Source organism: Drosophila albomicans, chromosome 2R (assembly GCF_009650485.2).
Source record: "Drosophila albomicans strain 15112-1751.03 chromosome 2R, ASM965048v2, whole genome shotgun sequence".
NCBI classification, from domain to species: Eukaryota; Metazoa; Arthropoda; class Insecta; order Diptera; family Drosophilidae; genus Drosophila; species Drosophila albomicans.
Genome location: NC_047631.2, coordinates 33540161 through 33566149, shown reverse-complemented (window position 1 = coordinate 33566149; position 25989 = coordinate 33540161). Strand labels below are relative to the sequence as shown.

At 37.7% G+C, this 25989-nt stretch overlaps 3 protein-coding genes across 4 annotated transcripts; 2 read left to right on the top strand and 1 right to left on the bottom strand.

The window, feature by feature from the left end:
• The first annotated feature begins 2249 nt into the window (after positions 1–2249).
• Positions 2250–6600, top strand: LOC117575365 (uncharacterized). The gene is made up of 9 exons (XM_034259529.2): positions 2250–2409; positions 2493–2619; positions 3104–3247; positions 3305–3477; positions 3535–3741; positions 3798–4179; positions 4531–4741; positions 4795–5232; positions 6050–6600. The coding sequence occupies exons 1-9, from the start codon at positions 2374–2376 to the stop codon at positions 6516–6518; spliced, it is 2187 nt and encodes a 728-aa protein (XP_034115420.1). The 5' UTR covers positions 2250–2373; the 3' UTR covers positions 6519–6600.
• A 392-nt stretch (positions 6601–6992) lies between these two features.
• LOC117575859 (RNA-binding protein squid) lies at positions 6993–19092 on the bottom strand. 2 transcript variants are annotated; one of them, XM_052007172.1, is made up of 8 exons: positions 18745–19092; positions 15659–15699; positions 15320–15594; positions 15018–15255; positions 14801–14926; positions 9198–9323; positions 8529–8698; positions 6993–8457 (listed from the first exon to the last, which is right to left on the bottom strand). In XM_052007172.1, the coding sequence occupies exons 1-7, from the start codon at positions 18915–18917 to the stop codon at positions 8628–8630; spliced, it is 1050 nt and encodes a 349-aa protein (XP_051863132.1). In that variant the 5' UTR covers positions 18918–19092; the 3' UTR covers positions 6993–8457; positions 8529–8627. The 2 variants fall into 2 exon arrangements, with proteins under 2 accessions (XP_051863132.1, XP_051863135.1); XM_052007175.1 differs by lacking the exon at positions 9198–9323 and having other exon boundaries at positions 18745–19089.
• A 723-nt stretch (positions 19093–19815) lies between these two features.
• LOC117575857 (ras GTPase-activating protein-binding protein 2) lies at positions 19816–25736 on the top strand. Its single transcript, XM_034260277.2, has 5 exons — positions 19816–20135; positions 20259–20442; positions 21840–23492; positions 23553–23803; positions 23866–25736. Exons 3-5 carry the CDS (start codon positions 21965–21967, stop codon positions 24175–24177), a joined length of 2091 nt encoding a protein of 696 aa, XP_034116168.1. The 5' UTR covers positions 19816–20135; positions 20259–20442; positions 21840–21964; the 3' UTR covers positions 24178–25736.
• Positions 25737–25989: the final 253 nt, after the last annotated feature.

The following is a 25989-nucleotide window of genomic DNA, read 5'->3' as shown; positions in this document are numbered from 1 at the left end:
CACTAAAATAAAAGGCAATGTACGCCAAGTGCCGTCACCTGACGCCGCCTGCTGCCATCTATTATGCAGATGTACAGCAGGTTCATGAATATATGCCAACGTTTTGTCCAAGTGTGCGTGTGTGTGTGTGTAAGGTAGAACATGCTGCAAAGTCGCACTGACAAAACGCCATATGTTTGTGCACGATAAGCGTTAACGTTGGATTTCCCTTCACTTCACTTCACTCTTCTCTTTTAGTTTTCAACATCGTGGTTTCTTTTTCCTCACCATTTTTTTATGCTCCAACTAAAAACTATAATTTTAAATTAGCTTCGCGGCCGAGCAAAAGCAAATAACCTGCAGCTGGGCCAAATCAAAAATGCGCCGCAATAAAAATGTTGCACCAAAGGTGGCTTCACTTCGCTTCGCTTCTGCCCCAAAGCTCATCTGAGGCAAGAACCGATAATAATAACATGTACTTTTATCGGCTCGGGCATATCGATGTTGAAGTGCAATTTGGCACGCATCAAGGCACCTCAATGCGAGGGCGTAAGACACTGCTAAGAGCGTACACTGAAAAAAAAGAACAGTCTCTACAATCAAAAACATTCGTTTTAAAAATTGAGTTCTCAGAAATATGTAAGTCCACTTTAAGAACAAATTCATAAAACTGAGCTGAACTAAACTGAATAGTGGCAAAATCTCAAAATAAGATGCCAGTAATAAAAGCTACAATTGAGTGTGCTCGACTGTGAGATACCTATTTTGAATAAAAGCAAAACAGTGCGGTATTCGTTTTTAAATATACCAAATAATACAGCAACTGAACAATATATATTGTATATTGAAATAATACCATATTTATATTTTGAATATAGTACTTAAAATAGTACCATACCATAAATATTAAAAATATACCAAACAAAATATTTAGTGTATTGGTATAATGCTGAATACAGTACTTAAAATATACCATTTGATATACCATACCATAAATATTAAAAATATACCAAACTAAATATTTAGTATATTGACATAATACCATATTTCAATTTTTAATATACCATTTAACATACCGAGAAATATAAAAAATATACCAAACAAAATATTTAGTGCTATATTTATATTTTCATGTAGTATATACTACTATAACAATATACGAAATATATTGTTTAGTATTTATGTGGTATATTAGTTAGGTATTTTTTAAAAATTAAAATATATAATTTAAAAATAAAATATACCAGCTTATCAATGCAAAGCAACAAAGATTTAGGTAAGGTTACAAGCTTCTGGATCCATCGACAATTTAATAATAAAATAAAAAATATTAAAAATATACCAAACAAAATATTTAGTATATTTAGTGCTATATTTATATTTTCATGTAGTATGTAGTACTATATCAATATACGAAATATTTAGTTTAGTATAATTTTAGTATTTTTATGGTATATTAGTTTAGTATTTTTTAAAAAAATTAAAATATATAATATAAAAATAAAATATACCAGATTAGCAAGCCAAAGCAACTAAGATTTAGGTTAGGTTACAAACTTCTGGATCCATCTACAATTTTATAAAGTTTTCATCTACCTTTCAGTTCATAGCTCAGTTTGTCGAGCTGTCACGAACCATTCTTATTATATTCTGTGAAAGAAGGTCTCAGGTTTAACTGCTAAACAAGATTTGTGATCTTAAAACTATAAGATTTTTGCCTCTCATTGATAAGGACAGAGTTCTTGAATCAAATATTCTTGCAATCGCGATATATTCTCTAACTTTAAGATGTTCATTTTCTTGACGCACTTTTTAGAACCAAATTCTTAGTACTATAACGTTTTTTGCAGTGTACTACACTATGTTATATACTATATTCATGCCAAGCAGTCGTAAAGTGAATGAAGTACTCATATGAGTTACTCAGGTAAACAATGTTTAACTGTGCAGGTGAGCGGCCAATCAGTGTCAGCTTATCGCTGGCTTTGGCTCTCGCTTTGGTTAGTTGCCCAGTGATTTTTCAATAAACTGAAATTGCATTCGATGGCAGGATATGTTTTTTCCTCCTTCTTTTTCTTGACTTTTCCTGCGTCATTTATAGAAAATTGAATAAAAGTGCTGCTGGCATTTGCGACAAACCAAACGGGATGAATGAGCTCGTGATTGCGAGTCCGAGAAGGATGTGATTAGTGTCCAAGTCCAAGTTGAAGTGAAACAAAGGCAAACAGCAGAATGCTCAGCGTAGAATGTCAGCATTTGTAAGCACGAGGCGAATGGAGCATAGCTTGCCTCGATATTATTGTGTTTTATAGCATACATTGCAGAATTATTTTTATTCTTTCTTTTTCTTTTTCCAAATAAATTTCATTCAAAAATATAAATTGAATTGCTAGAATGCACTCAACCAAGCTGAAGGAGGGCGATGAGCGGGTAACAGCTGACATTTTGCCACAATTTAAGCGTGCAACTAAATAAATTCAACCTCTACCTCTACTCCACATGCCACACAACAGGAGGAGATGGAGCTCAATCAAATCTGGCGCGCTTGTCGTAAAATTCAAGGCGCCATCTTTCGCCACAACTTTGACATCTGTGCGGACATAAAGCAACACGATCCAGGCTGCTCTGGCTTTGTATCGGGTAAGCTAACGACACCCTGAATACCCTACGCACAATTTAACATGCAACAACTAACACTATTTGGTTTATGTTTTTTATTAAATCTTGAGCATAGTTTTATATTAAGTTCTAACTAAATTTAAAGAAAATTTAGTCTTCAAATTTCTGAGTTCATATAGCTTGGAATATTCGCTATTATTACTTAAAATTGTTTCATATTTGATCAATAACCAGATAAGTTAATAAAACACAGCAGTAAGCAAGCTCCAATGCTGGCGCCATCTATAGTCGAGTGTCCATTAATCCATAATACACTGTGCTCTACAGCTCGAATAACTGGCGCCATCTAGCGACTAGCGGCTTGCTTTGTAGCTTTAATAGCTTACTTTACGGAGCGCTAGCAAACTTTTTGCACTTTTCTAGATACATCGCGTTTCTTCCAGTCTATTATTATCCGACAAATGCTGCTCAATTTATTTTATTATTGTTTTATGACCGCCAACAGAATCAATCTTCACCTCGGTGCTGGGCAAGTATCGCAAAGTAAGCGGCTTATCCGAGCACGAACTGCGCGATGTCACCGACTATTTCCAGATACGCGATGGACGCATCGCCTATCGTCAGTTCTGCAAAGTAGTCTGCGGGGAAAGTGAGTAAACTCTATGCTTAAAATAAGGAAACCTAAACCAAAGTCCTCAACAAAAAGATCTGCAAAAGAGCGCTGAAAAGGAGCTGGCAAGTGGACTGGAGTGGAACGATCCTTGGCACCTGAATGTCTTGCCACAGCCCGAAGAACGCCGCAAGCTTTGCTTGATACTGCTGAAGATAGCCAAAGAGACACATTTGCCATTGATGCCTTATTTTCAGGACTACGAGCTGGTTAGTATAAATCCCTAAAGTAACAACATGTTGTATTATTCTTATGCTTTCCCCTAGGTCGCTCAAAACGTGGGCGTTGTCACAGTTTCCCACTTTTCACGCGTCTTACACTTTATGAAAATTCCGCTGTCCGAGTCTGATTTTCTGCTGCTGCTCAAGCGCTACATGAAGGATGGTTACATGGTCAACTACGTCGCTTTTCTCAAGCACATCGACAACATCATCGACTACCTGAGATGCCACAATCTCCTGGATAACTCGGGAGTAAGTCTTAAGATATTTCAATCTTCTCTCCTCCCTCATGTTCTCAACTTTGCCAGGATGTCATACACAACTTTCCTGGTCGCCTTGTGGATCTAGAGCTCTCCCAGCTGCCCGCTGTTAATGGCTGTCAGCTATCACAACCTATCTTCCCGGATGCCTGCAATCATCCCAAACTGAATCGTGGTCAGTGCGACATTGTCTACTGCATCCAGGATTATATCTTCAAGAATCGCGTGCGCACCTGCGAGTTCCTCGAGAAGTTCGATCCGCTGAACGTGGGCAGTATTACCAAGAACCAGTTCGAGCGTGGCCTTTCCAACATGGGCGTTGGCAAGTATCTCTCGCAGCGTGAGCTTGCTCTGCTCTCCGATCGCTACTTGGATCCCCTCGACACTAATCGCATACGCTGGCGGAATTTTGTGGACGAAATTGATACAGGTAAGTCCAGTTTTAAAGTCTAAGAATCTAAGAGATCTAAGACTAAAGGAACTAAAGCTAAGTAAGACAATAGTTCGCCTTATTCGATCCTCTAACTCAGGGTTTAATTTTTTAATCCTCTTTTATGGTTCCTAAAGTTTACAATATAACACTTAATACTCTTGATACACCTAAGGCTCATGAGGACTTACTCCGTCATCACACTGAAAATTCCTCAAGGAGAATATCCCCAACCTCTAATGTATCCCAAGAAAACATTTATTTAACGTCTGTTTTTGTTCAGTTCCTTGAATTTCCTCTTCGGACCCTCGACGGTTTAGGACTTTTACTACAGCTTACTTTATTTCCCAGTGTTTACCATCAAGAATCTGGACAAGATGCCGCAGTGCGTGGTCGAGTCCCCGCTGCAGCACATCAAGGAGCTGCCGCGTCCTGGCACCTTGGACTGGCAGGCAGCACCGCAAGACATACGCGAGCTGTGTGAGGATGCCATCTCTAAAATACGACTGCGCATACGCAACCGACGTCTCTACCTGCATCCCTTCTTCCGCAACTATGACAAGTGAGAAGAAGTTATCGAGATTCCAATCCCAATCTAATGCTATTCCCTCACAGACTCCACAGCGGACACGTGAATTGCCATCAGGCGAATCAGATCTTCCGCATCAATGGCATTCTGCTGTCGAATCCCGAACTCGACGCTGTGCTGCATCGCTACGGCAACGAGCTGGGCTTCTACTACACCAAGTTCCTGGACGATGTGGATCCCGCGGACTACGCCATGCCCCACATGGTGGGCAAGCAGCCGCTGCAAGAGTGTCCGCCATTCGCACGTGACAAGGCCGAGCAGCAACTGGACAGCGAGGAGCACATTATACGCATTCTGACCAGCGCCAAGCGACAGGCGATCACCAAGGGCGTCTCGTGTATCGATTTCCTTGCCGACTACGATCGCCATCGCGAGGGAGAAATACTCGAGAGCGACTTCAAGCGTGCACTGGACAATTCCATGATCATACTCAACGAAGACGATGCCACAACGTTGGCCAAGATGTAAGTAAACTATACTGAAAACCAAATGTTCTAAAATCAAGCTTAGTCCGAGCTTAGTCAAGCTTGGTCTTAGTACTAAGAATGAAGATCTTAAGGATAGAAACCGTATCTTGATTGCTTTTTATATAAGACTTCTTAGTAATAAGAGGAAAAAATCTTATAGTTTGAAGAGTTGAGTATTAACGAAAACACTGAGAACAAGGTTAAATATTTATAGGAATTTCAATGGATTACAAAATGTTGTAACCTAAATCTAGTATTGTTGATCTTATTATGAGAATTTGCCATTTCTTCAGACTAATATTTTTAGTGTTAAGAATTTGTTTTTAAAGTGATCTTATTTTAAAAACACAATTCTTAAGAGGAATGATCTTGATATTAGAGACTGGACCTACACTAAAAACAAAATGTTCTAAAATCAAGCTTTTGGTCTTAGTACTAAGAATGAAGATCTTAAAGATAGAAACCGCATCTTGATTACCAGAACATTTGATTTAAGACCATCTTCTTATTAATATGAGAAACAATTCTTTTAGTTTTAAGACTGAATTATTAACGAACTGAGAACTAGGTTAAAATTTTATAGGAATTTCGATTGATAACAAACTTTTTTAGCCCAAATCTAGTATTGTTGATCTTATTATGAGAATTTGCCATTTCTTCAGACTAATGTTCTTAGCCTTAAGAATTCCTGGTCTTATTTTAAAAACAGTTTTTAAGACGAATGTTCTTGATATTAGAAACTGGTCTTTTTTTCAATGTACCAGCCGAAACTCTCCCCAATCTTATCTCTAATCTCATTCTCATTCCCTCTCAGCTTCCGCTCCCCAAAACGCGCCGCCTGTGTTCGCTATCGGGACTTCTGCAAGGCGCTCGACGAGATCTTCATCCAGGTGGACACGCACATGGGTGACAATGTGGTCACCGCTGTGCCGCTGCTGCATCTTCCCAATCTGGACTGCGTCAACTGTTTCCTTAACTTTGATGAGCGCACTTTGTGTTCTCAGGCTTTGATGAAGCTCGCTCGACGCCCCGATGAGATCTCCAATCTCAGCCAGATCTTTAAGGACTTTGATCGTCAGAATTGCGGTTCGGTGAGCAAGAATCAATTCCTTCGCGCCATCACTTTGAGGGAGATGCACAACATGCTCAGCAGTCGTGAGCTGGAGGCCATCAACAAGTGCTTCGGGGTGGAGCGGGGACTTTGTCTGGAGATCAACTATCGGGAGTTCCTTAACATACTCGATGTGCTCTTTGCCACGGGACAAATGAAGCGCAACTATTAAAATAAACTTCATAAATGTTTCGATGATGTCTTTGAAATTCTTTGTAATACTTTGGAAACCATTCTCTGTAATAATTAACGAATCAACGAAATTTTATTGTTTTGTTTTGTTCATTTTTAATTGAATCTTGTTGCATTTTCATTTCCTTATAATTTCTTGTTTTTTGTTTTTGTTTTTGTCAAAGAATGTGTTTTTAATAACTATTAATAAGTGTGAAAAATTAAACATTTGAGAGGCTGACTCGAGAGCTTCACTCTAAATGGAGTTTGGAAAACTGTAAATTCTTTCTTCGATTTCTCCGAAAATCTCAAAGCGGACGTCAATTAACATTTAGTTCAATCTCCATTTAAATAGCTATTAGTTAATTGTATGTATATATATTGTTTATGTGGTATATATAATATATATGCCTATATATTTTTCTCTTTCTCTTTATGTTTTTTTTTCTTTAACAAATAAGTCTCTTTTAAAAACTATACATCATTGAAGTTTTTTTGAGTTGGGTTTTTTTTGTTGTTTATTATTAATATTATCATTATTATTATTATTTATTATTATAGAAGTTGACATCTCATTTCACGTTTTTGTAGCTCTCTTTGTTCTTGTTGCCATACGCTGTATTAGATTTTTATTAAAATATAAAATTCTCTTTTCAATTTGTATATATCTTTATATATAGTATATATATATATATATGTATATCTGTGTACTATTATATATTAGAATCTATGTAATGAGCGCAAATACATACACAAAAAAACGTTAATCGGAAAAATCGTATTCTGTTTTTTCTTTTTCTTTTCTTTCTTTATGCAATTTGGTGGATCTGTTGTTTGTTTGTTGTAGTTTTAAGCGGACTTGGACAATGCGAGGCGGTGTTGGCCCCCTCTTCGCTCCTCTCTCTTTCTCGCCTATTCCCTTTCTTTCTTCTTCTTCTACTAAGACAGACAGCCCCCGTCCGCACCGCAGGAGGCGGTCCAGCTGTCGTAGCAAGAGTTCTATGTTCTATTATATTATGCATTACATATTACAAATATTAAATTAAGTTAAGTTTAAACAAATACTTAAAGTCTATTGTATTTTAATAAAGTATTTATATATATATGTATATATATATCTGTATGCATTAAACATTTCTATTTCTTTTTTTTCTTTCATTTGTTGTGGCTGTGGCTATGTGATTTGTTTGTGTGTTTCTTTTTAGGTGTTGTACATATTCATATATGTAAATAGATCTCTGTATGTTTGTTTGTTTTTGTATGAATGGATGACCCTGCTTACAAGTTAAACAATTAGCTCGCATAATGAATAAGGACTACATTCGGGTGAAACAAATTAGTTGTTGAGCCGCACTTGGTTTAATGTGGTTCTTCTTTTTTTTCAGCTTCTACTTCAGCTTCTGCTTTTGCTTCTACTTGTTTCTGCTTCAGTTTCTGCTTCTACTTCTACTTCCGCTTCTTTTTCCGCTTCTATTTCTGCTTCTGTTTCGACTTGTTTCTGTTTCAGCTTCTGCTTCTACTTCTGCTTCTACTTCTGCTTCTGCTTCTTTTTCTGCTTCTGTTTCTTCTGCTGAGTTGGGGGGCTTCTTGCTAGCAAGTGTGACTATGAAAAATTAACCACCCTCCAAGCCTAAACTCTCTCTCTTTGTCTAACCATATTGTGTTATTGTTGCTTTTTCCGCTGTTGGTGTTCTTCTTCTCTTCTGCTAGTTGTTGTTGCCGCTGTTCTGTAGTTATTGTTGCTGTTGTTGTTGGAATGGTGCCACACAACAAGTGTGTGTGTAATGTTGGTTTTGCGTTTGCTTTTTGCTGCCATGAGAAATATTTGAGGTCTGCCTGCAGTTCGCTTCTGTAGACTTCTTACAATATGGATGCGAGTGTGTGTGCGTGTGTGTGTATGTATTCGGTGTTTCTTTGTGTGTGTGTTGTTTCGTAGTATGCTGTGAAGATAAATGAGGTACAGTAATGAGAGCGAGTTTCATGAGATGCAACTACACAATTTGCTGCTTACCATAACAAACTAAACTAATAAAAATTCAAATAGTTTGCAGATATATATAAGTAGATGCGACGGTGGTTAGGGGTAAGGGCTACCTGCCCCGCCCCCTTTTTAATAGGGCTGATGTCGGGGCTGGCGTCCAGTGCCACGCTGCTTGCCGCCGCCGTTGAAGCCGCCGCCGCCTGTTAAAAGTGGGAACAAATAAATCGAAATTAGTTGACACCATTTATAAAATACATGTAAAGAACTTAATAAGTGTGTTGGTGTGTGTGTGTGTGGAGAAAGAGACATGCACAGCTGCTAGGGAAATCGAATTGTTCATTAGCTTAGTTTTCGATATACAGATCTACGCCAAAAAAATCGATTTTTTGTTGGAAGCGAGCGACTGATGGAAATTTTGACCAAATCTAAGGATAACAAAACGAATGTCTAATTTGGAGCTCCCAATGCAGTAGGAGGAGAGAGAGTGGGGGGAAGAGAGAGAGTAGATGCTCGAAAGAGGAAAGATTAGTTCAAATTACAACAAAAATAAATACTGTATATATGCTCAAATGTGTGTGTTTAGAGATAACAGATCATACATAATTAATAATCGATATTATATATGGGGAGGAGATTAAAGAGAGTAATACGGCCATTTTTTGTGTTGTTGGATTTGGTTGTTGTTGTTGTTGTGTATACCTTTTGGGCCGCCGCGCGGTCCGCCGGCACCGCGCCCGCCACCAGCGCCACCGCCACCGCCGCCTCCGCTGCCGTAGCCATTGCCACCGCCGAAGCCACCATCGAAGCCGCCGCCATAACCGTAGTCTTTGGTAAATAACACAAATACGTATATATATATAGAAGAACGGGGGATTTTAAACACAAAATATATGAGCATGAAAACAAGGATTTATACAGAGAGAGACAGTGTGTTAAAAAACAATTTGAAAGTTGCATTAATTCATTCCCTAATTTACTACTTCCTCTATTCTTACTTTCGATTTTGGTCAAAATTTACTCGAACTTATTATCTGAGGGGGGGTTGGAAGGGGAGCGAGGTAGGTTGGAGTGAGGGGAGACAATTCAAAATACACACCAGAGAGAGACAGACAGAGCTGGAAAAGGAATATTCCACACAAAATCATAATTCATTTAGTTTTTGTTTTTTTTTTCGTTTTTTCTTTTATTTGCTCATTTCTCGATTTTGCGATGGTTTTTTGATTATAAGATTGTTTCTATTGCTGGATAGTTGTTGTTGTAGTTGTTGTTGCTGCGGCTGCCGTCGTGGTTGTTGTTGTTGTAACGGCTGCTGCTGCGTCGCTGCGGCTGCTGCTGCGGTCGTTGTTGTTGTTGTTGTTTACTTTTGCACAGGCATTACAAAAATTGTTGTTGTTGTCGTCGTCGCTGGTACACAATAAAAATGAAAAAACACATTTCTTTCTCTCACTCTCTTTCGTTGAGCGCGCGCTCTCTCGCAGACTCTCTCTTGGCGCTCACACACATATATTCACACATACATGCGCGATTGTTGTCGATGTTGTTGTTGATGTAATTTTCAATTGGTTTCTTCTCTCGTTTTGTTTGTTAGTTGTTCTTTCTCACTTTCGACTTATAAACATGTTTCACAATGCAATTGCAATTTTTCATTTCATTTCATTTTCACTTTTCTTTACGCTTTTTTTTCTCTAAATTTTTTACCTCATTTTCTCCACACAACAATTTCAGCATTTTGAAAAGTTTCGATATTTTCAGATTTCAGAATTTGATTTTCATTTTCGAAATTATTTAAAATTTTGGCCAAAAATATATTTTTGATTTAATTGTGCTGCTCTTGTGTGTGTGTTTTTGAATGTCTCACCTCAGCAAAAAGTAATTGAATTTCTTTTCTGTTATAATTATAATATTCTTTTTTTGGGGACTCGGGGGTGGTGGGAGGGTGGTGGTAGAGGGGGGTATAAGTTCGTGTGGTCGCAAAATTTTAGTGTTGTATATAAAAACGTCTTGCGAAAAACAAAAACAAATGCAAATTGTCAGCAAATTTGACTTGATACGAGTTAAAAATATTTCGATTTCGATTACGATTACGATATTATTATAAATTTACTCTTGGATGTTGATTATCGATTGGTATTGATTTCATTTTCATTTCGTTTGTATATTTGTTTGTATATAACTTTTAGTTGTTGTTAAAAACAAGAAAACTGTTTATTATGATTTATCATTCAAGTTCAATTGGTTTTAGAAAACTTTTCTTTTTTAAAATTACTTTATATATATTTACGTTTATAGATTATTCTCTTTTTTTTTGCGATTTTCCAATTCATTTTTACTAAAAACAGAGATATAATTACGCTAAATTACTTGTAAATAGTATAAGCTTTATGTTTAATTAAAAAAAGGAATAAAAAAGAAAAGAAATAACGTTACATTTAAGCGAAAAATATTATATAAAATTGTTGTTGATAGTTGGTTGCTTGAGTTGCCTGTTGTCTGTCTGTGTGTGTGTGTGTGTGTTGGTGTCTATGTCTGTGTGTGGGTGGTTGGTATTGGTTTCGAAAACGTTTCTCTGATCCACAGACAAGACAATAACCGGACACCGAAGAGCGAAGACCGTACCACCGGACGGAGGGCAACCCCGCCGTAAATTGGATCAATTGGACAATTGCACGATACTTTTTTTTTGTTTTGTTTTGGATATTTGCTTGGGTTCTCATTTTTCATTCTCTTTTGTTTTTTGTTTTTTTTTTTTGTGAGGCGAAACATCGGAAAATTCGGTATTACAATGGATGCAAATATATGTAGATGTATACAAAAAGATATTCATATACATATATAGGCATATTTAGTTAAATCTGTTTATGTATATCTATAACAAGTTCAAAATTATAATTTTAAAGGAAATTAATTAACATTATAAGTAAATAGTACACATCTCATATATTTCTGAACTGTCTCTGGGACCCATAACAGAACAGCGCTCGCGTTTTTCGTTCTCTCGCTCTCTGTTATTAACAGTGGCTTTACATTGGCGTTAACATTGCGCGTGCTCATTTTATGTTATGGCTCCCATTTCCATGTTGTTGTTGGTTTGTTGTTGTTGTTGTAGTTGGTGATAGGTTTTTAGTTTAGTTTAGGTTTCAGAAATTATAAAAAGAAAATTTGTATATATATTTGTATATATATATATATTTTATGTAGTTGGTTTTAGTTGTAATATAAAGTGGGCACAAAATATTGCTATAAAGTATACAAAAGCTATTTCGTTTATATTAAATGAATATTGTTTTGCACAATTATTGTTGGGATTATACAGCATAAATATAATAATGTTTGCATATATTAATAGTAAATTTTTTTTTGTGTTTTAAGTTAATATTTTCTTATATTTTGTTGTTTTTTTTTTAGTTTTTTTTTTTTCGTTTACAGACAACTTGCTAAAAACATTGAGAAACATGCAAATTTTTTAAAATATTTTACTCAAGTTTATTATGCATATTATTTGTTGACTTATGGTTTTTTTTTTTTAATTGTTAATGATAATAGATCGATAGATATATAAATGCATATATATCTATATACCAAAAAAAAGTTGATGATCAAAAGTTTCGAAGAAAGATTGTTCAAAAGTTGGTAACATAAGAGATATATGATAAATATATATATATGTATATATGTTTTGTTTATATGTATGCGTGTGTGCTTCGTGTAATTGTGTGAGTTGTTTTATTGTACTTAATATATTTAAAAATGTGTTTGTATATAATAAAAGAAGAACAATATGAAAAAATTATATATGTATAAAAATTGTGGATTAATTAATTATAAAATTACTAAAATTGACGAAGTGTGTTTTTTCTTTCTTTCTCTTTTACATTATGTTTTTACTCAAATGTTGTTGTTGTTTTAATGTTTAATGTTGTTGTTGTTGTCGTTCAGTTTTTGTTGTTGCTGTCGCAGTTGTCGTTGTTGTTGTTGTTGTTCTTGAGATGTTGTTTGTCAATCAACGTGCAAAACATGCCGCATTTTTCTCTCTTTATTCTTTGTTGTTTTAAATCAAGTACAAAAATTAATTTAATGTGCTTTAATATTTATCGTTTCTCATTCTTTTAATGTTTTTTTTTCTCTTCTACTTGGTCAGCAAAATGCAAGAAAGCGAAACAGAAATGCAAATAAAGCAAATAAAAGAATCAAATGGCCACATTAAAAAAAGGGCAAAATATGTTGTCAACTAATTCGAGCAGGAATTGGGGGCGTGGCAAAGTACGTTGCCTTTTCTTGAGGCCTCTCTCAATACTCTCAATTGTTGCTTTTGCGTAGTTGTTGTTGTTGTTGTTACGTTTTGTTGTTATAGTTGTTGCTTTACAAATATGTTTTGTTTTGTTTTTTTTTGCCTTAAAATAATACTATCAAAAATAGTACCGCGATTTGTAAAAATGTTATGTTATGCATAAATATATATATATTCAGATGATGCGATCGATCCGATGCAATGTATATATATATACTCTTCTTTTGCCTAAATATATATATATATATATATAAGTGTGTGACGTGCATACGAAAACATATGCATTGCAAAAACGTTTATTATCCCGTTGCCGAAATAATAATATATATCTAAAAATATATTTATATGCTACATATATAGTTAGCTATATATATATTTGTGTATATATATAGGTTTAAATAGAAGTTGAATCAAAGCTTTGATTACGCGTTTCGTTTTTTGTTGTTGTTTGCTTGTTTGTTTAGTGTTTTGTTCAACAAAACAAAAGGAAAAACTATTTAAATAACTATTTTAGGTGTGTTTGTGTGTGAGGTGTGTGTGGGAAGAATCGCATTTTTAAGGTGCGTTTGGGTATGTAAGGGTGTGTGTGTGGGGTGTGTATGGGTGTGTGTGTGATTCCTATAAGTGTGTCAACAGCTTTTGGTTTCAGTTTGTTCAAACAATAACAGTTAAGAGTTAACAATATAATTAAAAGGCACAAGTTGCAATTATGCAAAGGGCCAAAACGCTGGCGATTCACACATTTTTGTTTTTTTCACATAATTGGCACATGATCTTTCTTGTTTATGTGTAAAAGTTAACGGTTCTTCTGGTTGTATGATGTTGTTTGTTGTTGTTCTAATGGTTGTTGTTGTTGTTTGTTGTTGTTGCCTTTGCGTTTGAGGTATTTGTCATCTTTGGAAAGTCTGTTGATCTGCGACTTCGCCATAAAGTCGCACACAGTTGATGTTGTTGTTAAAGTTGTTGTTGTTGTTGGTCTGGTCTGGTATACATTTTAAAGTTTTTTTGTTTTTTTTATAGAAACTTGAACGTTTTGTCTACTTCGTTTTCTCTCTTTCTCTTTATATCTCTCTCTCTCTCTTAAACAACACAATCATTAATATACACACGCTTCGTCAGTTTTATATAGTATTTATATATAATAATATGTATGCTAAAAGACTAATAAATCATTTGATTGTTAGATTTTCAAATTTGAATTCTTTTTTTCGTGTTGTTAAAATTACGCTTTAAAATTTAAAAATCAAATATGCATTTTTAAGATTTTAAAATTAATTGTAGTATATAAAAAAATAAATCATTGATTTGATTGTAAAAGAAAATAATCATATATACTACATATATAAATATATTTTGTTTATAGATGTGTATAAGTTTTTTTTTTAGTTTTTTTTTGTTGTTGTATATAATTGTATATATATAATTTTTCGCAATGTTTAAAAAAGTTTAAAATTTATATTTAAGGCATTAAAAATATTTTGAATTGTTTTCTATTTAAAAAGTTTTCTTGTTTTTAGCGACGTTGTTTTTCTTGTTTCTTGTTGTTGTTGTTGTTGTGTTTTTCTATATGTTGTTATTTAGAAATTGCAGCAAAACGTTTTTTGTTTTTGTTTATGTTTTTGATTTCTTTTGTTTTTGTTTTTCTCTCCGTTTTGATAATTCTCTCATTTCTCAATTTCATTCTCTTCTGCTAACGGCAAACAACAATACGTTTTATATATATATTTGTATATAGTTTTGTTTTTGGTTTAAGGGAATCTGCTTTGTTTTTTATATCAAAATATACGTATTAATTGTTGTTGTTTGTTTGATGTTGTTTGTTGCTGTATAATGGCATTATTTTGTCTATTGTTGTTGTGGTTGTTGTTTGTTTTGTTTGCCTGGATTATGTTTTCTTTCTAAATTTAGAACTGCTGATAGTTGTTGCTATTGTTCTTGTTTTGATGATAATTACTTGACGTTGTGTTATTATAATAGTTGTTATGAGCATTATTATGTTGTTTGTTGTATTTACCATAACCATAGTCATATCCATTATAGTAGCCACCGGCATAGTAATCGGCAAAACCACCGGAACCATAACCGCCATAGCCGCCATATCCCGAATACGAATTCTGGCCTTCCCATTGATTGTTATAACCTAGGAGAGAGAGAAGAGTCATTAATATCGATTACCCATAGATATATATATATATATAATAGAAGTCTAGCTGTTGCTTTCGTTTACTAACCACCACGGCCGTATCCACCACGTCCTCCTCTCATGCCACCTCGCGCTCCACCTCGCATGACCATCATTTGGTTCTCAGGTTTTGGCGTCGCGCGCTTCACATCAACTTCCCGGCCGGAGATTTTCTGTTTGGGTGTCTTCAGCAGATCGGTGACCACCTGCTCCGAATCGAAGGTAATGAAGCAGAATCCCTTGCGGTGTGACTTTTGCTTGTCGAATGGCATCTCCACCTCAACAATCTGCACATCAAGGATAAAACATTTAGTATAAGAACTGAACTCCTCCAAAGACTCATCCACTTACGTTGCCAAACTGACTGAAGTAGGTTTTGATCTCCTCATCGGTGATCTCTGTGGTGAGGCCACCCACGAAGATCTTGCCATGGCGCGCCTTGGCCTTCTTGGGGTCAACCTTCTTACTGTTGATTATGTGCTCCTCGGCGGCGCTAACTTGATCGATTGCCTCCGTGTTGGTGAACACAATGAAGGCAAAGCCTCGCGACCTTCCTGTCTGAGGATCTGTCTTCACATTGATGCTCTCGATATCACCGAACTTGCCGAAATGATCGCGAAGTTCCTCTACAAGTTGCAAAACGTTAAATTAGTAAATATTTTAAGAGTATCTAATTTTTAATATACTTACTTTCAGTGGTTTCCCAACTGAGACCGCCAACAAACAGTTTTCTGTGAAATTGAATAAAATCAAACTTTAGTTACATCACCTCGAAATGCATAATTAAAGCTTATATCTATAAATAATAGAATGTACTAATAATGCTACAAAGCAAACTCTGTTCTCATTAAGTGGGAAAGAATCACAGCACATCCAAAATGTATTTAATTTTATGAAATTCTTTGCATTTTGCTTTCTGCCCACACAAAAAACGTTACTTTACTTTCATATTATTTTTTTTTGGCTGCAAATAGATTGAAGACGGAGCAAGAATACAAAAAACGAACAAAAAACTCACCAAATTCAAAGTGAATTAATTACTGTACTTTATTTATTTGTAAACTTTCAAACAAGATTCGAAATGTGCATCGAAAAACTGAGCGAAAGAGTTCGGCGAGGGAGTAGAGTCAAAAAACGAGCGAAATATACGTATGAAGAATTAAATATATATATAAGAGTATGCAAAGAGTAAACTTTTCAATTTAGTACAGAAAAAACGATTTTTTGATATTTTTGGTTCTTTTTTTTTTTGTTTCTTTTAATACATGGAACAAATTTTTGTTTATTATGACTAAGTATTAGAAAAATGCAAAAGGTTTTTATGCTGCTTTTGTATGGATTTTGATACTTGCTTTATTAGGACTAATTTTATAAACAAAAAAACTTCTTTTTTAATGACACTTAAAATTTATTATTGGCGTACGTTACTCTCTCGTATATAAAGTTTGGAAATATCTGTATCTCTGCTGGAGGGGGGTGTGTAAGGCAATTTTGGAACAATATCATCACGGCGGCGGAATTTAGTTTAGTTTAGTTTTAGTTTTAGTGTGGGAAATATAGATAATATATATATATGGGCGATACTCGCGTATGTTGGCATTTTATTTTATGAAACGTTACCGTTACTGGACTCGTTTTCGTTTGCAATTCGATTGATTCGGGATCGTGATCGTAACCGTTAATCATTATCGTTATCGTTATCGTAAGCATTAGCGTTAACATTATCATTACGTTACGTTACATTACGTTACGTTACATTCATCGGGTTGCGCATCTTTCTTTAAGTAGGCAAAAACAAACAAAAAATGCGAGTCTCTCTGTTCTCTTTCTCTCTGTTTCTTTTCTATTTCTTATGAATTTTTTTTTTTGGTATTATTATTTTTTGGTAAACAATAAAATGCGTTATATACTGTTGGATATATATATTATATTAATTATATAGAGGATCCAATTGAACTCGAGATAATTTGTTGATAATTTTGTGTGTACATAGTATTTGTTTATTTTTGGTTTGATAAATACCATCATCAACATCGCCGGCGTCCGGCATCCGTTGCGCATTTGGCTTGCTTGCTGCATCCACATTGGGCATTCATTTCCTTTGGTCCTCGGCTGCTTGAGAATAGCTTAACAATGGCATTTAACTTCTCTCAAGACCTGCCGGAGAGGAACAAGGTTAGTTCGCTCAAACACAACAGGATAAGCTATGAATGGTTTTTATTTATTTGTTTTTCTTTTTATTTTCTGTTTATTTTTTTCTTTCACACACGATACGGCTGACTTCGTCCGTCTCCTTTGGGGCTGCTTCCATTTTATTTATTTTTAATAATTATGTTGTTATCGTTGTTCATCATCATTACTGTACAAATTTTGCGAGTTGACTTAAAAATAGCTTAAAAATTAAACAGTGCGATTAGATATGACTCTTGCCTAAAGCCAATAAAACGTCATTGGGAGAAATTATCCTTAAAACAGCGATCGATATTGATTGATTATGGCAATAAAAGAAGAATCTAAATTCTTCAATCTTATCTGAGAGAAGAAGATATAAAAAAGTATCTAAAAGCGAGCAAATCAAATTTCGTACGAATGTGGATAGAAAGAGTAGTGAGTAATAGTAGTTTTTGGTTGGCTCGACAACACTGCCGGCATTGCATGGAGACGACAACAGCGGCCTCAGCAACAGAGAGCACGAAGCCGGCTAGCAAAACGGAATATTGAGAAACGAAAAAACTATGTATGGGTGTGAGAGTGTGAGTATGAACATACGCACGTAGTGGCGAGAAGGCGCACTGTAGAGCGAGCACAGGGCAGAGAAACCGCCATTTTGGGTACAAAAAAAACTGGAAGAGCACACGAAAGCGAACGAACGAAAAATATCAACGAATGACTGCACAAAAAAATGCAAAAAAAAATTAAATTATACAAATACAAACAAAAGTTTTTTACAAGTGAAAGGTAAGCAGCACAAGCAGATGTGGGGCCCAACGTGGGGCCAGAGGGCTGGAGTAGCACATAGCACACTTTGCGTTTTTCTCTCTCTATGTGTATACATACACACACACACCCATACCTACATACAAATGTCGGTACGTCGGTGTTTTTGTGTGTGTGCCTAGTGGACATAACCTCACAACTAGGGGAAATGTGCTTGAATTGCCTTTGTTGCGACTGGAAATTGTGAGTGCTGCTTCTTACAATTGCAAATGTCACACATTGCATTCATAATAAATGAAAAAAATAAATGCTCATATGACTGCAGTAGGGGAGGGAGGAAATAAACGTCTAGAAGCGAAATAGATTCTGCGAATTTCAGTAATATTCTTCACAAAAACTTAACAACCGGGCGTACTTTTTTTTGGGGATGGTGGAGAAAAAGCAACGAAAAATTTCCAACAGCTTCTATTATTATAATTATTATGTATGTTTTATAGTTGCTGTTGTTGCGCTCACTGTATGTGTGTGTGTGTGTTGTGCGAAGTACAGTCGCACACACAGACACGCGCGCAAAATATACTGAAGGGGTCAGCAGCAGCGGCGTCAGCGGCGTGCTCTGCTCTGACTCCCGTTGCCGTTGCGCTCCCGTCGAACACCATTTTTTTTACACTTGACGGCGACGACGACGTTAGACGTTAGCTTTGCATTTACGTAATAACAGAGTAGGTGGTAATCGAAAAAAAATTGTCGTTAGGCACATGATTTTTCTGTTTTTTTTTCTTTTGGTTTTGGCTCTCTCGACTCTGAATTGAAAGTCATAGATTTTTTACTTAAAATACCTGTCGTCATCGCGCTGGTTACTCGCAGCGCCTGCATTTTCGGTACTGCCATTTGCAGCGGCGCCGGTAGCGGGAGTCGCATCACCATTTTCAGAGCTCGCCACATCATTGGTGGTCACATCCTTGGTGAAGTCTTCACCGTTAACTTCCATACTGACTTCTTTGTCTGCCATTTTAATTGGTGGTTTTAGTGTGTTGGTGTGTAGTTTCTATTGTCAGTTAATAACTTAATTAAATAGCACTATTTAGCGACTCTTTTTTTATTTTTTCTTTGTACAATCTTTTCTCAACACACTCGCTAAAACTCGCGCGTACGCTGACGACCGGAAAATGACAAATTCAGCGACAGCGTGTGTATTTGGTAAGAGCGTTGCCACTATGTTTCGTTTCGCACTTGAGTAGCCGCTTACGTTAATTGAATTTGCAAACCTTGCCGATTTAAGACGATCGATTGAGACTGGTCGTAAACAGTTGACAGATTTCGAGTAAGTACTACAGGTAACGTGATCGATAACAGTTTAAATCAGCAAATAAATTGATTTTAAGTAAGCCTTTTGACACTGAATCTCGACAGGGTGGCAACATTACTTGTCAACGACTTTTGTGAGTGACACAATTGTTTTTCATTGTCTTTGACAAAACAATAGGAATAAGAACAAAAAACTGTAGCAACAAGGTTTCTTTTAATCGTGTTCAATTTAATATCAAATACAAATTATTGTTCAGTTTTTTTTACTCAAAATTTTATGTTTGACATTTTGTGTTCTGTCTAGCCGGATTGCCCGCAATTCACGGCCACACTTACCACAGTGTGACCATTAAAGGTCTGCCCGCAAGTAAAAACATACCACTACTCCATTCCTGTCGTAGCTCTATTTAGATCTAATTTTATATATTTCTTTCGTCGAAAAAAACAGCAATATTTTAATTTGAAAAAAAAAAACGTTTTTATTAGCAATTACCGGTACTTAAGAACAGTTCAAACTATTGCGGCTTTTTGGTGGACTTTTCGTCGTTAAAAAGTATATTTTAAAAAAGAGTTTGCGGTCACGCTGAGGCGCACTCACACATACACACAAACGCAAATGCACCGTGAATAGGCAGCAAAGAGGAAAATCGGTTCTCTTTTCAATTCAACACTTGTTCAATTTCATTGCGTTTGCGATTCTTTTTTACATCAATTAAACAAAAATACAACGCATCCAAACTGAATTAGTTAACAACTGTGATCGCCAACATCTAAAGTAACAACAACACACAAGTATAATGCGCAAAGAATTGCCAAATTTGTAATTTTTTCAAACCACAAAAATTGCAACAAAGCAGACGGCAAAAAGGAGAAGAAGAAGCAGACTAAAGCGGCCGCTCCAACTAACCAACAAGCTTCGCGTGTGAGTGTTGTGTGTGTTCTGTGTGCTTTGTGCGTGTGTGTACGTGCGTGCATCCAAATATTCAATTGCAGTCTAAGAACTCACTTTTATTTTGTTTGTAAATTAATACAAAATATATTTCAGCATTTCAAAAAAAGCTGCTTTAAAATTTGCCCAAAAATCAACGCATAAATAAAAGAAAACCTGCCCGGCAGCCAACGAGCCAGCTAAATTCGTCAGACTCCAAAAAAGAAAATCAACCTGAAATATAAAACACATAAGCAATATTATTGTGCATTACAAAGGGCCAAACAGGCTTTTGCTAAAGGTAAGTACAAAATTAATTGCCGGCGTTATTGGGCACATGCTACCGCCCAATGCATAGAAATAGAATAAAATGAAAAATACACAATTTCAATTGGGGTGGCAAACAAAAAAAATGAAGAAAAATGAAAGAAAAAAATACACCAATACAAATGCAATGCGACGTTCCAGTTGCTTTTGCTTGTTCATTTTTCGCTTTAGCGGCATTTTTATCGCTTGTGTTTGGGGCGACTCATAACCTAAAAATGTCTGCGCATTTGTTTTTGTAAGTTTGTTTAAACATTGCTTGTGCTTGCTTGCTGGCCTGCTCTTGTTCTTGCTTTTTATCGCTTGGTTTCTTTGTTCTCTGACCCACACACGCGGTTCGCACACGCACACTAAGACACGCGTATTTGGCGCTGCTTTTTTGTCTGTCTGTCTGCGATTTATTTGCTCCGTCCGTCAAAATTATTGGTAAGGCATCATGTGTGTTTAATTTATTCAAAGCAAATACTTTTAATTAAATGCAACAATTTTGCTTAACGCACACGCATCATGTTTTTTTCTACCCGCTCTTTTTTTTTGCGGTTGGCCTTTGTTGCGAAATCGCAATGCGAGTTGTGTAGGCTGCTTTTTTTTTTTCGTCCGAGTTCAATGAAACTCAACTACCTGAGCAGCAACACAGACACAACACACTTACAAACACACACACTTTCGGTGGTATGTTGGTGTGCGTTGTATCCTCTGCTGCTGTGCCGTAGCACAACCTTGAAGCGCAAACATAACCTAAAACTACTTTACATGGCTGCTGTCGATTTTTGTTGTGTTGTGTGTATGAGGTCATTTACTTTGCGAGTAAATAAATGACGGGTCCTTAGATCTTTGTACATATGTATGTATGCATGTACAACACAAACAAAAATAAAAACAAATGCAGTCAAGCAAGCGACAGCTGCCTTTGTGTCGTGTGTTTTGGCTTTGCACGAATTTTTTTACCCTTTTGGTGCATTTTTTCGGTGTGTGAGTGTAAAGTGGGTCAAATTGCAACTGCATTGAATCTTTATGTCCGCGCTGCGGCAAATCTGCTCCTAATACACACACACACACACGGTCACATCCATTGAGTGCTTGCATGTGGGATGTGTTTGTCCATTAATAGTTAACTGATATGCAATCAAACTGAGTGATTTACTGATCTCCGGTCACACTGCACACCCACATGCAAACAGAATACAGGGTGTTCTTTGCTTACTCGACTACAAGAAACACATACGAAGTGCGCTTTTCTTATCTAGTGCATCTCTTGACCATTGTAAAATAGTTTCGTAGAAAGCAGCTTTTTACAGCTGTATTTCTGTAAGATCAGTTGTAAAAACATTAAACTGAGTCGACTTTGACTCTTTCCCGTTTCTTTCTTTACAGGAACATTTAAGAAATTCAACTCAGGCAGAGAGTTAATTTCTGAATCTCACGCTCACGCTCATTTTGGGGAACTCTGACTCAGGCAACCACAAACTACAAACGCTCTTGTCAACAACAATCCAGCAATGGTCATGGATGCGACTCAATCGCAACAGCCTTCGCCGCAGTCGGTGGGACGCGAATTTGTGCGTCAGTATTACACGCTGTTGAACAAGGCGCCCAATCACTTGCATCGCTTCTACAACAACAACTCATCGTTCATCCACGGCGAGTCGACGCTGGTTGTGGGACAGCGCGAGATCCACAATCGCATCCAGCAGCTGAACTTTAACGATTGCCATGCCAAGATCAGTCAGGTCGATGCTCAGGCCACCCTTGGCAATGGTGTTGTTGTCCAGGTCACCGGCGAGCTGTCCAACGATGGCCAACCGATGCGTCGCTTCACCCAAACGTTTGTGCTGGCCGCTCAGTCGCCCAAGAAGTACTATGTCCACAACGACATCTTTCGCTATCAGGATCTGTACATCGAGGACGAGCAGGATGGCGAGTCGCGGTCGGAGAACGACGAGGAGCACGATGTCCAAGTGCAGGTGGTTGATCAAGCCGTCCAGGTTGTAGGCGATGGCGTCGCTCAGCAGCCACCACAGCAGCAACAGCAGCAGATGCCCACCCAGGTGGTGTTGCCACAGCCCGTGGTCTCAGTGGCTGCCACAGCGGCTGGCGCAGGCGCTGCTTCGGCCGCTGCTCCTCAGCAGCAGCAGCAGCAGATCTATTATCCAGTCCAGGCTGGTACCGCAGCTGGACGTCCAGTTGCCGTGCTGCCCGCTGCTCCACAGGCTGCCGCTGTGCCACTGCCGGCGCAGTTCTCCAATCCACCACCACCAATTCAGAATGGCGTTGTCTCCCACGATGAGTTGCCCCAACAGCAGCAGCAGCAGGCGCCACCACAAGCCCTGGTCCAGGCGAACGTGTCGCCATTGGTGCAACAGCAGCCCAGTGGCCCCGTCATGTCCAATGTGGGCATTGTGCAGCCCGTGCCGGTGCAAGCCGCTGCCGCCTTCCAGCACTCGCCTCTGGTGGCACAACCGCCGCCACAGTTGCTGCCACAGCAGCAGCATCAACAACAGCAGCAGCAGGCAACTCAGGCTCTGCAGCAGCCCTTGGAGCAAGAGGAGCAAATCAATGAGGCGCCCAGCAGCCACTTGCAGCAGCAGCAGCAACAACAGCAGCAGCAGAAGGCACCGACACCTGTGGACGATTTCAAGACCATCCACGAGCAGCAGCAGCAGGAGAAGTACGAGGCGGCGAAGCAGCAGCAGAATGAGCCCAAAACCTATGCCAATCTGTTCAAGTCGACGTCGTCGTCGCCCAGCGGCTTTGTGAACGCAGCGCTGCAGCAGCAACAGCAGTTGCAACAACAGCAGCAGCAGCAACAACAGAATCACAGCAATGTATATTCCTCGTCTGCGGCTGGCGGTGGCGGTGGACAGGCCAGCTACTCGACCACGGCGTCCTCCTCCTACAACAACAACAACAACAACAATAGCAACAACACCAACAACAACAGCAGCAGCCAGAACAACAACGGCAACAACTCGCGTCTGGACAACGGCGGTCCGCTGCCACAGCGCAACAACTCGATTCGCAACAAGGGTGAGTTCATCACTTACTTCTCATTCTGAACTACTTTAATATACAAATTTATTTTCACAGAGTTTGAGCAGCGCCGTCCCAGCAACGCTCAACAGTTTGGCGACAACCAGCAGCTGTTCCTGGGCAATATTCCACACCATGCTTCCGAGGAGGAGCTGCGTCAGCTGTTCTCTCGCTTTGGCTCCGTGATTGAGCTGCGCATTCTCTCCAAGGTTGGCAGCAAAGTGTTACCCGGCATGCGCAGCCCTCTCAACTATGGCTTCATCACCTACGACGATCCCGAGGCAGTGCAAAAGTGCCTGGCCAGTTGCGTATGTCATGTTGTGATGTCAAACTAAAGGCTTAAACTAATTATCACACTCTTCCTCTTTAGCCCCTGTACTTCCCGGAGAACTCGCCCGATGGCCAGAAGTTGAATGTGGAGGAGAAGAAGCCGCGCTTGCGCAACGATCTGCCACCGCGCCAGCCAATGGGTGGCAACAACATGAACAACATGGGACGCAACAACATGCGCACCGGCGGCGGCAACAATGGACCACGCATGGGCGGCAATGGAGGAGGCGGTGCCAGCTTTGGCCAGCGCAACGACAACCGCAGCGGCGGTGGCGGCAATCAGTCCAATGGACCGCTGCGCGGCAATGGACAAACCAGCGGCGGTGGTGGCGGTAACTATGGACGTCGTTAAGCTAAGTAAAGCAAAGGAAAGGAAAGGAGCAGGCAGGCCTGACTGACACAAACCGAGAGAGAGAGAGCGCCAGAGCCTCGCCGCCACAGCAGCAACATAACAATAACATCAGCAGCAGCAGCAGCAGCAGCAACTACAAACAACAACAACAACCCAACGTTCAGAGCATCGATTTCTTCCATAATGCAATCAATCAATTACCATCTTCATTACAAATACAGACACCACACACACACACATACGCACTGCATATACATATATATATTCACCTACATACGCACACACACTAAGAACAAGCGAGCAGAGAAGCAGCAACCAAAAGTCTAGGAGCATCAGCAACACACACATTCAACACAACCCACAAAATGTCTTCATGTTTGATGAACGTTCCTTAATTTGGAGGCCACACACACGTCGTGCTGCAATCTAAAAAGATAACGAAACTTTATATATATATAGTATATATACATATATATGATATGCCTTTTGGGTCGTCCTTTAGTTAAGCTCGGTTTTTTTGTTGTGCAGTTTGTTTTAGGTGTTTTCTATTGTGTTCTTCATTTTACAGTCAGCTCGTGCCAAAAAGCAAAATTCTGTGCAAATTTTCAATGTATATTTAATTAGAGAATACTGCAGCACGTCGACCTCTTCTCCCTCAAAGAAAAAACAAAAACATTAATTAAAGTATAATAAAAGTTAAAGTTCAGGCAACAGCAACAACAACACGAACACGCGTCTATTATAAGTCTCAAACATGCAGCCCACCATCTCACACACACACATGCAAAGTCATCCTCAGACACACTCACACACACACATCCCCAGCATACACTCACACACACACACCACAGAACTTAGTGTAAAATGTAAACATTAATTTCAACTGTCGTTTAACAAATAATTTTCAAAATTTTAATTTTAAGTTCTCGAGAAAAAAGAAAAGAAGAAAAACAATGAGAGTAATGCAAATGCGAATGTTTTTTGTTTGTTTTAATTTAATTACACATTTACTTAAGCACTTAATGAATAAACAAAAAATACAATTAAAAGCGAATCATTAAATTAAAGTTAAAAAAGAAAACTTAGCTAAAAACTAAACAAGAAAAATGAAAACCATACAAAAAAAAAGAAGAAAATACTTTTTTTAAAAAAACGCAATAAAAAAAGCAAAACAAAGACTTAAAACAGTAATTTAAAACGAAAACAAAAAAAAAATAAGAGAATGAATGAGAATGAAAGTGAAGAGAAAATATGTAAAAGCGATTAAATGAAAATGAAAATAATGAAAAGAAAGAAACTAAAATATCTATGTAGCAGAAGACCTCAACAAAAAAACCACAACAACAACAAGAACAATTTTTAGTTTAAACAGCCAAAACGCAGCGCAGCAACGTCGTCGTCAGCGTCGTCGCATTTTCACGCTTTCCTTCCCCGCAAACCACCCTCCTCCTCCTCTATCAGCAACCCTTCTCCATAACCAACCCTTTAAATAATGTCCGTTAAGTTGATTTATAGCCAGCACACATAATGAATAATAATGATAAACAAGTAAAATACAAGTACATATATATATTTGCCTAGCTAGTCTCTTAAACAAATGTGGAACGAAACAAATTGTTGACATTTTTTTAAATGGAAAATGCGACGCCGCAGCGTGAAAAATCGGCGGTTAGCGCCAATTTTGAATTTTGAATTTGAAGTGAAGTGAATTCAAGAAGTTCGTAAACCAAACTAAGTCAAGCAACTTAAACGATTTGGTGTTTCCAACACAGTTGTGAACTAAAATTTAGTACATATTTTTTAAATAAAATC

Bases quoted from the DNA above. Each gene is read 5' to 3' on its own strand.
- LOC117575857 (XM_034260277.2), top strand. From the start codon at position 21,965: ATGGTCATGGATGCGACTCAATCGCAACAGCCTTCGCCGCAGTCGGTG. The intron at 23,493-23,552 runs GTGAGTTCATCA...TTATTTTCACAG, and splicing joins CAACTCGATTCGCAACAAGG to AGTTTGAGCAGCGCCGTCCC. The intron at 23,804-23,865 runs GTATGTCATGTT...CTTCCTCTTTAG, and splicing joins AAAAGTGCCTGGCCAGTTGC to CCCCTGTACTTCCCGGAGAA.
- LOC117575365 (XM_034259529.2), top strand. From the start codon at position 2,374: ATGCACTCAACCAAGCTGAAGGAGGGCGATGAGCGG. The intron at 3,478-3,534 runs GTTAGTATAAAT...GCTTTCCCCTAG, and splicing joins ATTTTCAGGACTACGAGCTG to GTCGCTCAAAACGTGGGCGT. The intron at 3,742-3,797 runs GTAAGTCTTAAG...CAACTTTGCCAG, and splicing joins ATCTCCTGGATAACTCGGGA to GATGTCATACACAACTTTCC.
- LOC117575859 (XM_052007172.1), bottom strand. From the start codon at position 18,917: ATGGCAGACAAAGAAGTCAGTATGGAAGTTAACGGTGAAGACTTCACC. The intron at 15,595-15,658 runs GTAAGTATATTA...TGCAACTTGTAG, and splicing joins CAGTTGGGAAACCACTGAAA to AGGAACTTCGCGATCATTTC. The intron at 14,927-15,017 runs GTTAGTAAACGA...TCTCTCTCCTAG, and splicing joins TGGTGGATACGGCCGTGGTG to GTTATAACAATCAATGGGAA.